The sequence below is a fragment of the Cydia amplana genome, chromosome 1 (genome assembly GCF_948474715.1).
Source record: "Cydia amplana chromosome 1, ilCydAmpl1.1, whole genome shotgun sequence".
NCBI lineage: Eukaryota > Metazoa > Arthropoda > Insecta > Lepidoptera > Tortricidae > Cydia > Cydia amplana.
Window position 1 is genome coordinate 1,454,666 of NC_086069.1, and position 12,900 is coordinate 1,467,565.

The window sequence follows — 12,900 nt, forward strand, 5'->3', positions numbered from 1 at the left end:
TCGCTCTTATTGCGTAAACATAAAGCTTTTTTGTAAAAAGTCCTTACAACGAATCGTTGGAATTGGAGATTTTACTATACCTACGCCTCTTTACTACTTACTTTAGCGTTATATGCCATTTGTTTCAGATTTGATCCAGCCCATCTGCATCCCGCGCAGTGGCGAACTGCGCTCGCGCAGCTATGAGAACTACACGCCACTCATCGCCGGTTGGGGTGACACGGAATTCCGTTAGTGTTAGCTATTCTTTATTTTCCTTTTCACCCTGCATAAAAAAACTTATTACCTACTTGTTACTTGGCTCTAGTTTTGAATATCCCTGTTGATTTGTCCAAGATCCCATGTAAGTAATATGTACCTACCTAATACCTATATTGATTGTTTTTCCAGGTGGTCCATCCGCCACGCACCTCCAAGTGCTCCAACTGCCGGTACTCAGCAACGACTTCTGCGCACAAGCATACTCAGCGTACAAGGCCCAGGTGATCGACCAGCGGGTGCTGTGCGCTGGCTTTAAGAAGGGGGGGAAAGATGCGTGTCAAGGGGACAGTGGGGGGCCGCTCATGCAGCCTATTGTAAGTACCACTTTAATTACACTGACTAGTACGAAGTACCTACAAAGACATTTTTCTTTAAAGCCAAATTATAAAAAAAAGTCCACTTCGTGTGACTTTCCATGTATCCACATTTAAAGAAGACAAAGTAGTCAGTCTCTTGCAATGTACCCAAACTTTTTATTTGTGACCAATAAGATACTACATACTTCTACTGAGAGTACCGAGTTATTCTGAACCTGCATACTAAATTAAGTTTTTCTTAAAGTTATCTTCGCTGCCATGGATACAAAACGAGATTTAGCCATGATTATAATAATACCGACGCCATCCATTTACCTGAAGATAAATCATCGTCTTAAAATATCTAACCATGTGAAACTAATCTTCTCCTTCTCCAGTACAACAGCGAGACTCGAACCACATTCTTCTACCAGATCGGCGTAGTGTCCTACGGCAAGAAATGTGCTGAGGCAGGCTTCCCCGGCATATACACTAGGGTCACCAACTTTGTGCCTTGGATAGAAGAGACTGTAGCGAATAATTGAGCTGATAGGAACTAGGAATTAGCAATAGCACTCTTTGAATGATTTCGGGATAAATTTTTGACTAGAAAGTAAAGAGCTACATCTACAGAGAGGTTGGGTGGGTAGTTTTGTATAGTGCCTTCACAAAGAGCGGAATATGGAAGCCTATTAAAAACTAATTGTTAATAGTGCTTTCCTCGATTACATGTATAAAACGATCGTCCCTTGATGTCGATATCATCGAAAATCAAATTGACAGTTCAATCAGTCCCCCGAAAATTGACAGCTTCCCGGGGTACGGTTGAAAAATAAACAGTCTCAAACTCATAGGTTGTTACAATAGATATATGTATTATGTTTTAATTTTTATGAGTCGTGCACATGAGTGTATGTGTTATATGTAGTTAAACTTGTGAAAAGGAATCCTACACCTAGCACACGAAAATAGAAACGCAATCATATTTATTACTTCATACCTATTAAATATTTCAGTTGTATTCGCAATCAAAGATTATCTACAATTCTGTGCAGTATTTCTGACTGTAAAGCAATGCTTTAGTTGTTTATTATAAATTTAATTATATTTATCATAATTTATTCTAAGTAGGCATATAAACTAAGCTTTAATGTAGTTTTTTTTATGAAATCACAACTTTTGTTTATGCACTCAGTGAGAATAAAGTTTGTATTATAAATAATGCCGTATTTTGATTTATACCTTTTTATTGCTTTATAATCTTATCTTCTCACATACCGATCAACATGTTGTTCAAAACAGATTTCCTTGTTTTACCTAACCACTCTAATCAGTAATCACAACAGTTTTATATATTTCTGTACTAATGAATCATCATTTTTACTGTTAGTAGGTACTTATGTATGTTTGTTTTATTTATAAAATAGATAGTACATAGTGCATTGTCATCTTGGCTAGGCGGTAAGATATTTATATAAGTGACTTGTCGCAAGTGAGCATTTTTCCTCTGTTCTTAGGAGGATGTTTTTTTATATAGCCTTAAATAATATATATATAAACGAAGTTGCCGGAAACATACATTAGTTAGCGATCGCCGCTATCTCCCGATATGGTGATAAGCTCTGATAAACTCAATTCATCGACGCAAGTCCATGGAAACAAATGTGTTTTGATCGATGACAGTGCTCATGTGTAGTACTTATAGACTTATAGAAGTAGATGCTATCCGGGCTAGATTAAATCTAATAGAAATTGGATAGTAACTAGTGAAGTGGGGAGTGTTAATTTTAGGTTAATAATGGCTGCCACTGGTAAGTAGGAAAATGTTATCCAGTTTGTTTGTTTGTAAGGACGGTGATAGGTACTTATAGTACCTACAGCAAATACAGAACAGAAGGCCCAGGCACCCAGGCATATACCAAGTTAAAAGCAAAAGCAGCTTAGGTCAAACACAAAGCTGAGTTCGTGTTTTTCCTGTCGACATACCCAAAATTTAAGGGCTATAAAGGTTAATTTTCTTAGTTAACCCTTATCCACATGAAAATATAGCCAACTAATATCGAGGCAGGGGAAGACCACCCAACACCTGGTGGCCAGACATGCAGAAAGAGATCCAGAAAGAGAACCTGAGTACACAGACAAGCCAGAACAGGGCACTCTGGCGCAGGCATACAAGGAGACCCGACCCCAGATAAACTGGTAATAGGGACAGGCAAAGAAGAAGAAGTATGATAACATCATTAGGTACGTTGCCCACAAAAAAAAAGATATTTATTTACCGACACAAAAAAACACAACGAATTGCAAGTACATTGAAAAAAAAAACAGGTAGAATTTACAAATATTTGTGCAGTAAAATGGATGAGACTCAGCGAGACCGCTGATTTTCAGCCAAGCCGATAACTAAGCTTATATTGTCCACAAAGGAGATTTTTATTGTGTTCGTCCGAACTGTACACTTTTCTCTCCTGTGGACAATAGTTAACAGCTTGTGGGTGCACACGAAGTTACTTGTTTACTATTGAGCAGGTACTGGTGGCAGAGTCCATCAACTTGATTCCTATTAGCTCACCCAATTTACAGACAGTTGCGTATTTTTCCCACAACTCGCAAAGACGAAGGACAACGAAATAAGCTCTGGCTTGAGAAGGACAACTAAATATTAAGCTCTGGCTTGCCTACTAATTTTGTTGACGCTACGCCTTTGGTACCTATAAAACTAGTTCATGCACAGTGGAAACAATAACGTTGTGGTCTATCATAATGTATACTGTTGCAGATTTAGTGGGGAAGTACTCTGTAGGAAGTAAATAAAGCGCGGCTAATACAAATACCAAATAGCTCGCGCCTCTACTCACTCAATGCTACATGTACTATACCTACTTTAATTAGTACATTACGGTACAAGTGCGAAAAGTAGGTAGGAAATTCGCAACGAGTGGCGATAAATTGAAACACGACCGAAGGGAGTTTTTTAAATCGACACGAGTTGCAAATTACTTTTTCGCACGTGTATTGTATAACGTTTTACAGTACATATGGCCCTTTAAATGTTTGACATATGCACGTATACGTCGTGCTAGTTATTGCACTAGGGCGGTAAATTAGCACCATATGTACCTACTGTAAAAAAACAACGGGTTGCACTCCGGGAGTGCCGGCAGAAATGAAACCTCAATGACATTGTAACAGTTTTTCGATCAGGTCACGTGTTCGTCTTACGTATTACGAATCTTACGGTCACGTGACCTGTCGCGAGTTTAACATTTTTTCGCCATCACAAAAAGTGCACAGCGCTGCTAAAGAAGTTTTCACTTCGAAAATATTTAGCACTACGATAACACGGATGACAAACGCTACGTATATATACATTATCATTAAAACATAAACGTGGTAACTGCCCCCTGTGACAAGATAATAAAAGATAAATCTATAATTAAGTATTATTTATTAGCTAAAATCCGTTTATCAAACACGTGATATATGCTTATAAAAGAGTAGGTACCTAACTTTTTGACCGTGACGTCATTGTGTAATGTTCGACGTCATTGTGACTATTAGTAGTCAAATACATAGATGAGTTTTTCATATAAATCTCATATACTAAATGAGATTTATATGAAAAATTCATAACAATCGATCGGATTTATATAATGTGTATTTCCATTTCTTTTAATAACTTTGTTTTCTTTTCCTTTTGTAAGAATTTGATATGTTTTCTGAAAGAGCTACGTATTTGTATGATTCCATGTACATATGTATATCTTTTAAAATCAAATTTCTATTACACCTTATGTGTATAATTGCATGAATTATAGTAATTTAATTTGTATTTTTTTATGCATGTTAATTATAAGATGTAATTTTTTTTTTAAAAGATGTGTCCCGCCGAGTTTGTTGCCGGTCCCATATTAGGATACCCTCCTCCAATTGAGGGGGGATTTAAATCTTCTCGGGGCAGAGGTGTAGGGTTGGAGCCGATTAGCTTTATTTGACGTTCATAAGCGCATTATAATTATGCCTACTTGAATAAACTATTTTTTTATCTTTATCTTTTTACACAATGACGTCACGGTCAACTCACCAACTTTTTCTATTTCTATCCGATTTACTGAATACGACTTGTGTTTAAAAATAACTGCTATGTTTTTCTAATAATTATCTGGTGCTTTAATTCATGCATGGTGTGAAATTATTTATTTTACATACAGTCAAATACCCTATTTCAGGTGTCCCGCAGCCGCTACTCAAGCTATGGCACATACTCAGCACATACGTCCTGACGACACCGTTCTTCGGCCTTTGTCTCCAGGGCGCCCTGCTGATACTCGTGCTTCTGGACACCAATGTCACGCTGTTGCTCAAAAGAGAAGCGGCCTTGGGGCATGTGCCGGAGAGCACTCATGGTAAGGCAGGTTGAAAGTCTCGTACAGCAGGACCACGCTAAAGGTGTTATTACATCTATCGTTTTTCTGGAAACTTTGCTGAGAGGGAGAGACAAAGAATTGTTCCCTGGTAAATAGGCAGGAAAATAGCAGAAAGTATCGGGCGAAAGGATCTATTTATAAAAACTTTATTGGTGAGACAAGTTAAAGGTAACCCGTACATTGACACTGCCAAAAGCAGTCGAAGCAAACTTAGCGTGATCCCAGTCTAAAGCGTGCTTTGCGTCGAATCTTGACTAAAGCTCCACTTCTTACCTTTGAGAATATTGCTTCATTCTTTCAAGTTCTTTATTCCTTTTTTCTATGGCATTTCAGACTGGGTGACCATCGGCGCGGGCTTAGTAGAGTTTGGTCTAGGCGCACTCATCGCGTGGTGTGGCCAAGCCAGGAAGAACTTTGCCTTGTCTTTTTGGCTAACAGCGGCCGCCGCTGCCGGCCTGCTTGTGCTAGCCTTTCCTTTTAAAGACACTACTGACTCCACTGTGGGTAAGTTGTTTTTCTATTGAGCAATCCTCATCTTTTTAATCTTTACTGACCTGATCTTTTTATATATCAGGTTCAACTCATCTCAATAAAAAATACGTTTACGGTTTGATGAAATTAGATGAAGGCAGAAATTTGGTGAATGTCTGCCGTCCTTAATTAGGCTGAACGTGGTGGTTGTGGTGTTAGTTTTTTAAATGTTGTCCTTCCGTTATTAGAAACTTTGGCATTCTTGCGAAAGTAACAAAGGTGAAGTGAACATAGTCTCCGATTGTTGATAAAATCAACAACATTAAATTAAGGAGCTAAATTTTCACCAGTCTAAACCATCTTCAGTATAATAATATCAACTAGCTGAAGTTTCTTTCAATCTTAATTTGAAGTGACAAACAGTTAACTTTAAGTATAACAGCTTTTATACTTATATAAAAGCTGTTATACTTAAAGTTAACTGTTGCCTTTTTAAACAGCTAGAAAGGCGGTTTTAAACTTATCCTTCTATACAGAGCTATGTGGCGGCGAGGAAATAACATCGTACTACAAAACCATTGAGAACCCCGAAGACGATCCCTGGGTCCCTCGCGTCGCCATGCTGTGCTTGACTGCCGCCTTCTGCGTCCTCGCGCGTCTCAGTCTGTTCGCGCATGGCTTCGTTTATGTGGACGATCATGAGCCTCAGCATGGAGCGTATCGTTACGGTGAGCGGGTTTTACAAAACAAACTGCCAACTTTGACATTGATTAAAAGGATGACTCACGCTACAACGGTGTAACGGTAGTCATCACCGGTCACAGGTTATAGAAAACGAAATTGTGGAACGAAATTCTTGCTGTGGTTCTCGTTTCGTTAATATTTCTCGTTGTCTTCTCTCTCTCTCGTTAATATCAAAGAGCAAGTACCACGAGAGTTAAACTTCATTTGGTTCTAAGTTGCCCAATAGGTACAATATTATTCTGGATATTCTAATAAATGAAGCAGATACTGCATTGCTATGTTGGTACTAACCGCTTACCTGATTTACCCGACCAAAGTCTACCTTAATTCTAAAACCCATAAGCTCAATAACAGTCTATCAGTATTTAGAATATACTATCTTTATTGCTCACATGTTGGCGTACAGGGTCTTACTATAGGTACAATAGTTATATTACAACATGTTACCCGAAAAGGGTATTGCAATTACATGTGCACATAATTTATTATATCAGTAGATTATGATGTAGGGTAGGTTGTAATGGCATGCAACAACATAATAAAGCAGTATACGATCAAGCTGTGATAGTTTTATTACGGATTTCCCGATACTTTACATGGCGCAGCCGGTAGGATTAACAAACACCTAAAATATTCCTTCCAAGCATAGATCAAAATATGTGCTCTACTTGTATCCCAGGAATACTGATCACAATCCGCCTCTCCCTGGGCCTGAACGGCGTGAACTGGCTGACTCCGTCCTCCACCCGAGACGAGTGGTGGCACTCTCACCTGTCCCTCTGTATGCTGACGATCATGTTCGCGATACTGTTCACTCTGTTCCCGAGACGCAAGACCCAGAATAAGGGGGCTGACGGTGAAATGGTCAGCAAAGGTAAGCTAACTGCTATATTCCAAATGCGACAGCATTACTATAGGAATAACGAATTGTTTAGAACATCGACATGGATTTTGTAATTTCCTACAGCATTCTATTGTTTATTTATTTATACGTGGGGCAGAATTCTAGAAAAATAATTTGTCTGTTAGCCACTGTTATATTTACAAGTGTTAGGTACTCAAGGTGTCAATACTATAATGTCTAATCATGGACTCACAAAAAAAAATGCCAAAGACCATGTGAAGTGAAACAGGCACAGTCGGAAAACGGATCTTAAGCCGTATATGTAAACCAGAATAAATATTATGACCTGTTAATAAAATCCGTATATACTTATTATATATTTCAGAATTATTCTCAACACTGTGTCGCGTGCTCCGCAACAAGATTGTTGTGGTCCAGAGCATCGCGATCGCATTTCTCTCCGCCGCTGTGTTCGGCTTCGTGCGATTTGATGACGACATTGTCGAGGTTTGTTAACCATGTAGAGTCTGTGCGGAAAGGGAAGAGTTATAGAATGTATTGGATCCCATACATTTCACGACTCTTCTCTTTCCGCAGAGACTATCACTATATCAATAGATGATTGTTTTCCATCGTATTTTCTCGGAATCGTTCGTATAATTTGTCATGCTAGTTCAGCATGCATACACGCTGACTTAAGACACGTTCGTAAGTTTCCGTGAAAATACGAAGAAAAATAATTATGTCATGCACTACATCTGTATAGAATTTTCACTGTCTATCAAAACTAATGTTTGACAGCGGAAGACAAAATATTGTCAGTGCCTATTTTTACTCGCTTTTAAAAACAATGGACATACCCATAGATAGATCATCGCTAGTGAACTTGCTATTGTGTGTTCGGTCTTACCTCTGAACAGTTTGAACTTTATTTTTAAGTATCAATGTTTAAAAAATCTAACGTTAATCAATGTGTTTCAGGCTCAATTCCACATTGAGACCAAACGACAGGATCCGCGCGCTTCGCGGCAAGTCACCAACATTTTCCGAACTTTGGTCATCGTCTTTTTCGTCATGGTTAGTACATTCTCATGTCAGCAGTTAATTTAACGTTTATAATTTTCTTACCGCCTGATTATAAAATAAAAACTTCTCACACACTCAGTACGTGTTCATGGCAAGCGAGTGTGAGATAGTGATATGGTATGGTATGGTAAAGTCAATGCGTGATGTTTACTTCCAGATATTCCGCACCCGTTTCTCGGGCCGCCGGAGCGACGGCGTGAAGGCGACGACTTCGGCGCGCGTCGGCGGTGTCGTGGCGATAGCCACCGCTGTACCCTTAGTGGTGATCAGCTTACTGGGCTGCAACATTGGAGACATAGCCGGGAGCCACGCGGAGTACGGGCTACCGGTGTGCAGCATGCAGTGCGGGTATGACAGAGAAATCGAAGGGTATTTTCAAGCTTGGGCAAGTCCTATGAGAAGTCTATCCATTGTGGGAAACCATTGGAGGAACATTGTCTTTAAATCATTTAATTTAATTGTGTAAGTATTAATGTATCGTGGCGATAACAACCGCTGTCCCCGTCGTAGTTATCAGCCTTCTGGGCTGTAACTTTGGTGACAGCCGGGAGCCATGCGGAGTACGGGCTGCCGTTGTGCGGCGAGTCCTATGAGAGCTTAGTCTATCCAAAGTATATTAATGTATTGTAGTGATAGTAACTGCTGTACCCTTGGTGGTCATCAGCCTTCTGGACTGTAACATTGGTGTTATAGCCGGGAGCGATGCGGAGTACGAGCAGCCGGTAAGCAATATGCATGTTCAAGAAATCGAAGGGTACTCGTATTTTAAAGCTTCGGCAAGTCCTATGAGAACTAGAACTAGTATATCCAGCGTGTTCCAGAAAGTCCTGTCCCAGCAATGTCCTAACTAAATATATTTTGCAGGTGTTCAGCCGACAGCTACGGCTTCAGTCCGGTATGCACTATCAACACCACCACCACGTACTTCTCACCGTGCCTCGCCGGCTGCCAAGAGGTTGAAGATCTCAACGGATTTCTGTAAGCTTATTTGGTTCCAAACTTACAAAAGTGGTTGGTACCGATTAGGGACACAGAAGAATTTCGATCATTGGTGTTAGAAATTTCTACAATTTGTCTTAGGTAACTCGAAAACTACTGCCCCTCAATCGTACGCGCTTGTAAACCACTGAAGTTAGGTACAAGCGACGCGTCCGCATGGTATAAAAATGTATCTGGGCCATTTTATTTAAAGTTGTCCCCTACACTCTTTTTTCAAAATTGGGATTTTTTATGTTATTTCTACTCAGAATCATGAGCTCTTTTGATCCTAATAGGATAAAAAAAGTGTCCCAAGATTTCCAAACATTTTTCGATCTTTCCATTCCGAAACCGCCACACAAAGTCTATGAAAAAATGGTAACGGAATGGGAAAAAAACCTTGGGACACTTTTTTTCTCCTATTAGGATAGAAAGAGCTCACGAGCTCACGATCCTGAATAGAAATAACATATAAATTCACAAATTAAAAAAAAAAGTGTAGGGGACAACTTTAAATAAAATGACCCATCTACTTACCTTACAGATTGTTCTCCGAGTGTTCGTGCGGTGGCGGGCGCGCGGCGCGCGGGGCGTGCTCTCTTTCCGACTGCGCGTTTGTTTTCAACATATACCAGCTGCTGTTCGCGCTGGTGCTGTCCATGGCAGGTGAGGACTCAACCTTCTCTCTATCTCTCTCTCTCTCTCAATGATTGAATGGAATTTAGAAGAGCACCATTCACAATAAGCAGCCGACCCCAAGACCCTTGGCTTGGAGAGCGTTGGTGGACATTATTCAGTCATCACGTACCTATAAGAGAGAGATGTTCAACGTATCTGACGTTACAGGAGCCGCCCTCCTCATGCAGAGTATGGTGATCGTCCGCTCCGTGCTGACTGATGACAAAGCCGTGGCCCTGGGGACTTCGTTCGCGGTCACAGCTCTCCTGTCCCACATACCTGGCTACATGCTTTACATGCTGATCAGCTGTGAGTACCTATACCAGGCGGCCTAGCCAAGGTGACAATCGCTATCGCGTCGCCATCGAATCGCTTTGTGTCTCTATCACTCTTCCATATTAGTGCGACAATGACATTTGCGTTTCGATTGCTACGGACGGACAGCAACACGCTTAACTCTTAGGCGGGCCTCACATGGAGTCCTTAGAACGTCAGTGCCGACAGCTTCAAGCAGTCGCAGCTTCGGTTTAACCATGCTGTCGGCACTAAGGCCCGCCATAAACGGACGGCTTGAAGCAGTCGGCTGCCCTACAAGCGGTCCGTGTATGGCGGGCCTTAGTGTGCCAACGGAGAGGCTCGAGCGGCGACGACCCGCAAACAAAAGCAAGCAACAAATTCCTTGGACACTTGATGCAACGGTGGTCGCCCCGCCAAACCCTGGTTTGACCTTGAAACCCTTTGAACGCCACGCATATTAATGTGCGGCGCGTCATTGTGAGCCTTGTGCGTCAGTCGACGTCTTTAGCGGTCATCCCTAGGAGAAAGTTCAATCCCGCGGACGCGTTATGGCGTCCGAAATGAGGACACCTCAAAACTAAATTCTAAATTGAAATCCTCAAGTTCGTTTTTTGGCTGGCAAACTGCTACGCCATCAGGTTAACGTCAATTCTTTTTCCCGAGAACCAACTTTTTTTTTTCAGCCTTAAGCTGCGCATACACAGCCAACGGAGGCTGCCTGTTCCACTACCCGTCTCTCTGGTCCATGGCACTTCTGAGCGCGGGCTTCTCTGCTGTCTCCGGAGCGCTAAGTTTGGTCACAAGTCGTTTGGCTCGATCAATATCATAGCGGAAAATAGTTTCGTGGCTTAGGATGCCAATTTGAACTTACATTGTGACATCAAAATCATGTCTGTTTGTTAAAATGTTTATTCGTTCGTGCATCTCGCTCACGCCAATTCCCTTTTTGGCGAGTTTTAGGACATTAGGTATAAAAGTGGGGAATCGTAGGTGTACCTGTTTAACCCTTAAATGCATTATGATGTAAGTAGATCTACATCGTATATTTTGATGGCCCGTGGGTCAATATGCAGGTATAAATCATGCATTTAAGGGTTAAATTTAGTTCAGGTTTTTTTGCTCAACTTTGTAAACTACGTTTGTCCTGAATGTCAATTGTCTTGAATTAAGTTTATGTTTAGGTTGTTGTAAATAAATAATTTATATTTTTAAGCAATTTTCTTACTAACATACCTATCCCAGTACTTTGTATCAGAGACAAGTATCATAATAACGACAATACATCTCTGTCTGTGACGTATCTCGTTTTGACATCCGCTTAAACATAACGCGATCTAGTGATCTATCAGAGAGGGTTAGTGTCTATCAGAAGGAAATATAAACGAACTTTTTTTTCAACAGTTTACTACAATAATTGATGATGATGACACAATGCTAATAAGTAATATCAAATACAGCTCTAGTTTACAAATACGTAAAAAAATAAAATCACTATATAACATTGCTGGCCATGTGGTGTTCCACAAGCCATAAATACAGCATTTGTTTAAACAATAGCTTTAATTACTATCGTAAAGAAAATCTTAAAAATAGACAATGCTAATAAAAACGAGCAACATTTTATTTTTGGCAAATTACTACAATACATATTGGATATTATGCAAGCTTAGAATATAATGCGATTAGATAGACTTTAAAATAAAGATAAACTAAATAAGTATCTTATTCTCTACAACGTAATTAGTTATACTGGATTTTTCCTTAACTGATTTTAGAGCAGCAATACTAACTCGTACCTTGTCTGAAATTATAATATATGTATGTACTATTTATATCAGCATAAATATGGGGTACATTATCAAATACTAATCTAACTTGCAAAATACCTTTTTATTTACTGAGCAAATACTATAAAGAATTCGTGAAAATAATTGACATAATATAATATAAGTACTTAACACTTAACATAATTCAGAATCTACATGATTTCGCAGTTGCCTATAGACTAGTTGTAAACATCGACGCATGACTTAAAAGATCTTATAATTATAATCTCTAACACATTAATAGTTATGTGGAATATATTACTATAAGAGATAAGACCATGCTAACATACTGTCGAGACTAAAATACGTATGTCTACCATTTGGAAGTAAATATATAAACAGTTCTTAATCGGTTAAAACTACGAACAATTTCAAATGATTATAACAAAAGTTTGAAATAACACGCGGTATTATCCTTACTTGCATTGCATAAACATTAAGTATGTACTAAGTACTAACGTTATAAAATAATAGGACGATAAAGTTAAAAGTGCGTCCAGATCTGACGAATATGCCGCTAGCGCGCTGGTGGCCTAGCGGTAAGAGCGTGCGCCTTTCAATCCGGTGGTCCCGGGTTCAAACCCCGGCTCGTACCAATAAGTTTTTCGGAACTTATGTATGTACGAAATATCATTTAATATTCACCAGTCGCTTTTCGGTGAAGGAAAACATCGCGAGGAAACCGGACTAATCCCCAATAAGGCCTAGTTTCTCTGGGATGGAAGGTCTGATGGCAGTCGCTTTCGTAAAAACTCGTGCCTACGTCAATTCTTGGGATTAGTTGTCAAGCGGACCCCAGGCTCCCATGAGCCGTAGCAAAATGCCGGGATAACGCGAGGAAGAAGTGAACTTTGGTGAGGCGTTCGCAGCACATTCGCCGTATCTAGAAGTACTTTAACACATTAAATATATTAAAAACGGATCACTCACGTATTTTAAGTCGAAAAACGCGTATATATAATATGTCTTTGTCTCACGGAAGTTTTGTTACT

General features: G+C 39.9%; 3 protein-coding genes across 3 annotated transcripts in view; all 3 read left to right on the top strand.

Moving 5' to 3' along the window:
- The window catches only part of LOC134654349 (venom protease-like), a 30,279-nt gene extending 29,106 nt beyond the window's left edge, over positions 1-1,173 (top strand). The window contains exons 6-8 of the mRNA XM_063509841.1: positions 129-230; positions 391-575; positions 956-1,173. Of these exons, the coding sequence (XP_063365911.1) occupies positions 129-230; positions 391-575; positions 956-1,102 (434 nt within the window). The 3' untranslated portion in view covers positions 1,103-1,173. The remainder of the gene's footprint in view (positions 1-128; positions 231-390; positions 576-955) is intronic.
- Positions 1-12,900, top strand: part of LOC134654539 (ATP synthase subunit b, mitochondrial) — a 135,207-nt gene that overhangs the window by 32,018 nt on the left and 90,289 nt on the right. The gene's annotated exons all lie outside the window — the stretch shown is intronic.
- Positions 2,356-10,911, top strand: LOC134654820 (solute carrier organic anion transporter family member 2B1-like). Its single transcript, XM_063510294.1, has 12 exons — positions 2,356-2,368; positions 4,787-4,963; positions 5,318-5,488; positions 5,992-6,183; positions 6,879-7,073; positions 7,429-7,550; positions 8,025-8,120; positions 8,287-8,477; positions 8,994-9,107; positions 9,652-9,773; positions 9,954-10,094; positions 10,766-10,911. Exons 1-12 carry the CDS (start codon positions 2,356-2,358, stop codon positions 10,909-10,911), a joined length of 1,680 nt encoding a protein of 559 aa, XP_063366364.1.

Excerpts from the sequence above, each read along its gene's own strand:
- LOC134654820 (XM_063510294.1), top strand. Across the intron at positions 5,489-5,991 it reads CACTACTGACTCCACTGTGG|AGCTATGTGGCGGCGAGGAA; the intron begins GTAAGTTGTTTT and ends CCTTCTATACAG. Across the intron at positions 8,121-8,286 it reads TCATCGTCTTTTTCGTCATG|ATATTCCGCACCCGTTTCTC; the intron begins GTTAGTACATTC and ends GTTTACTTCCAG.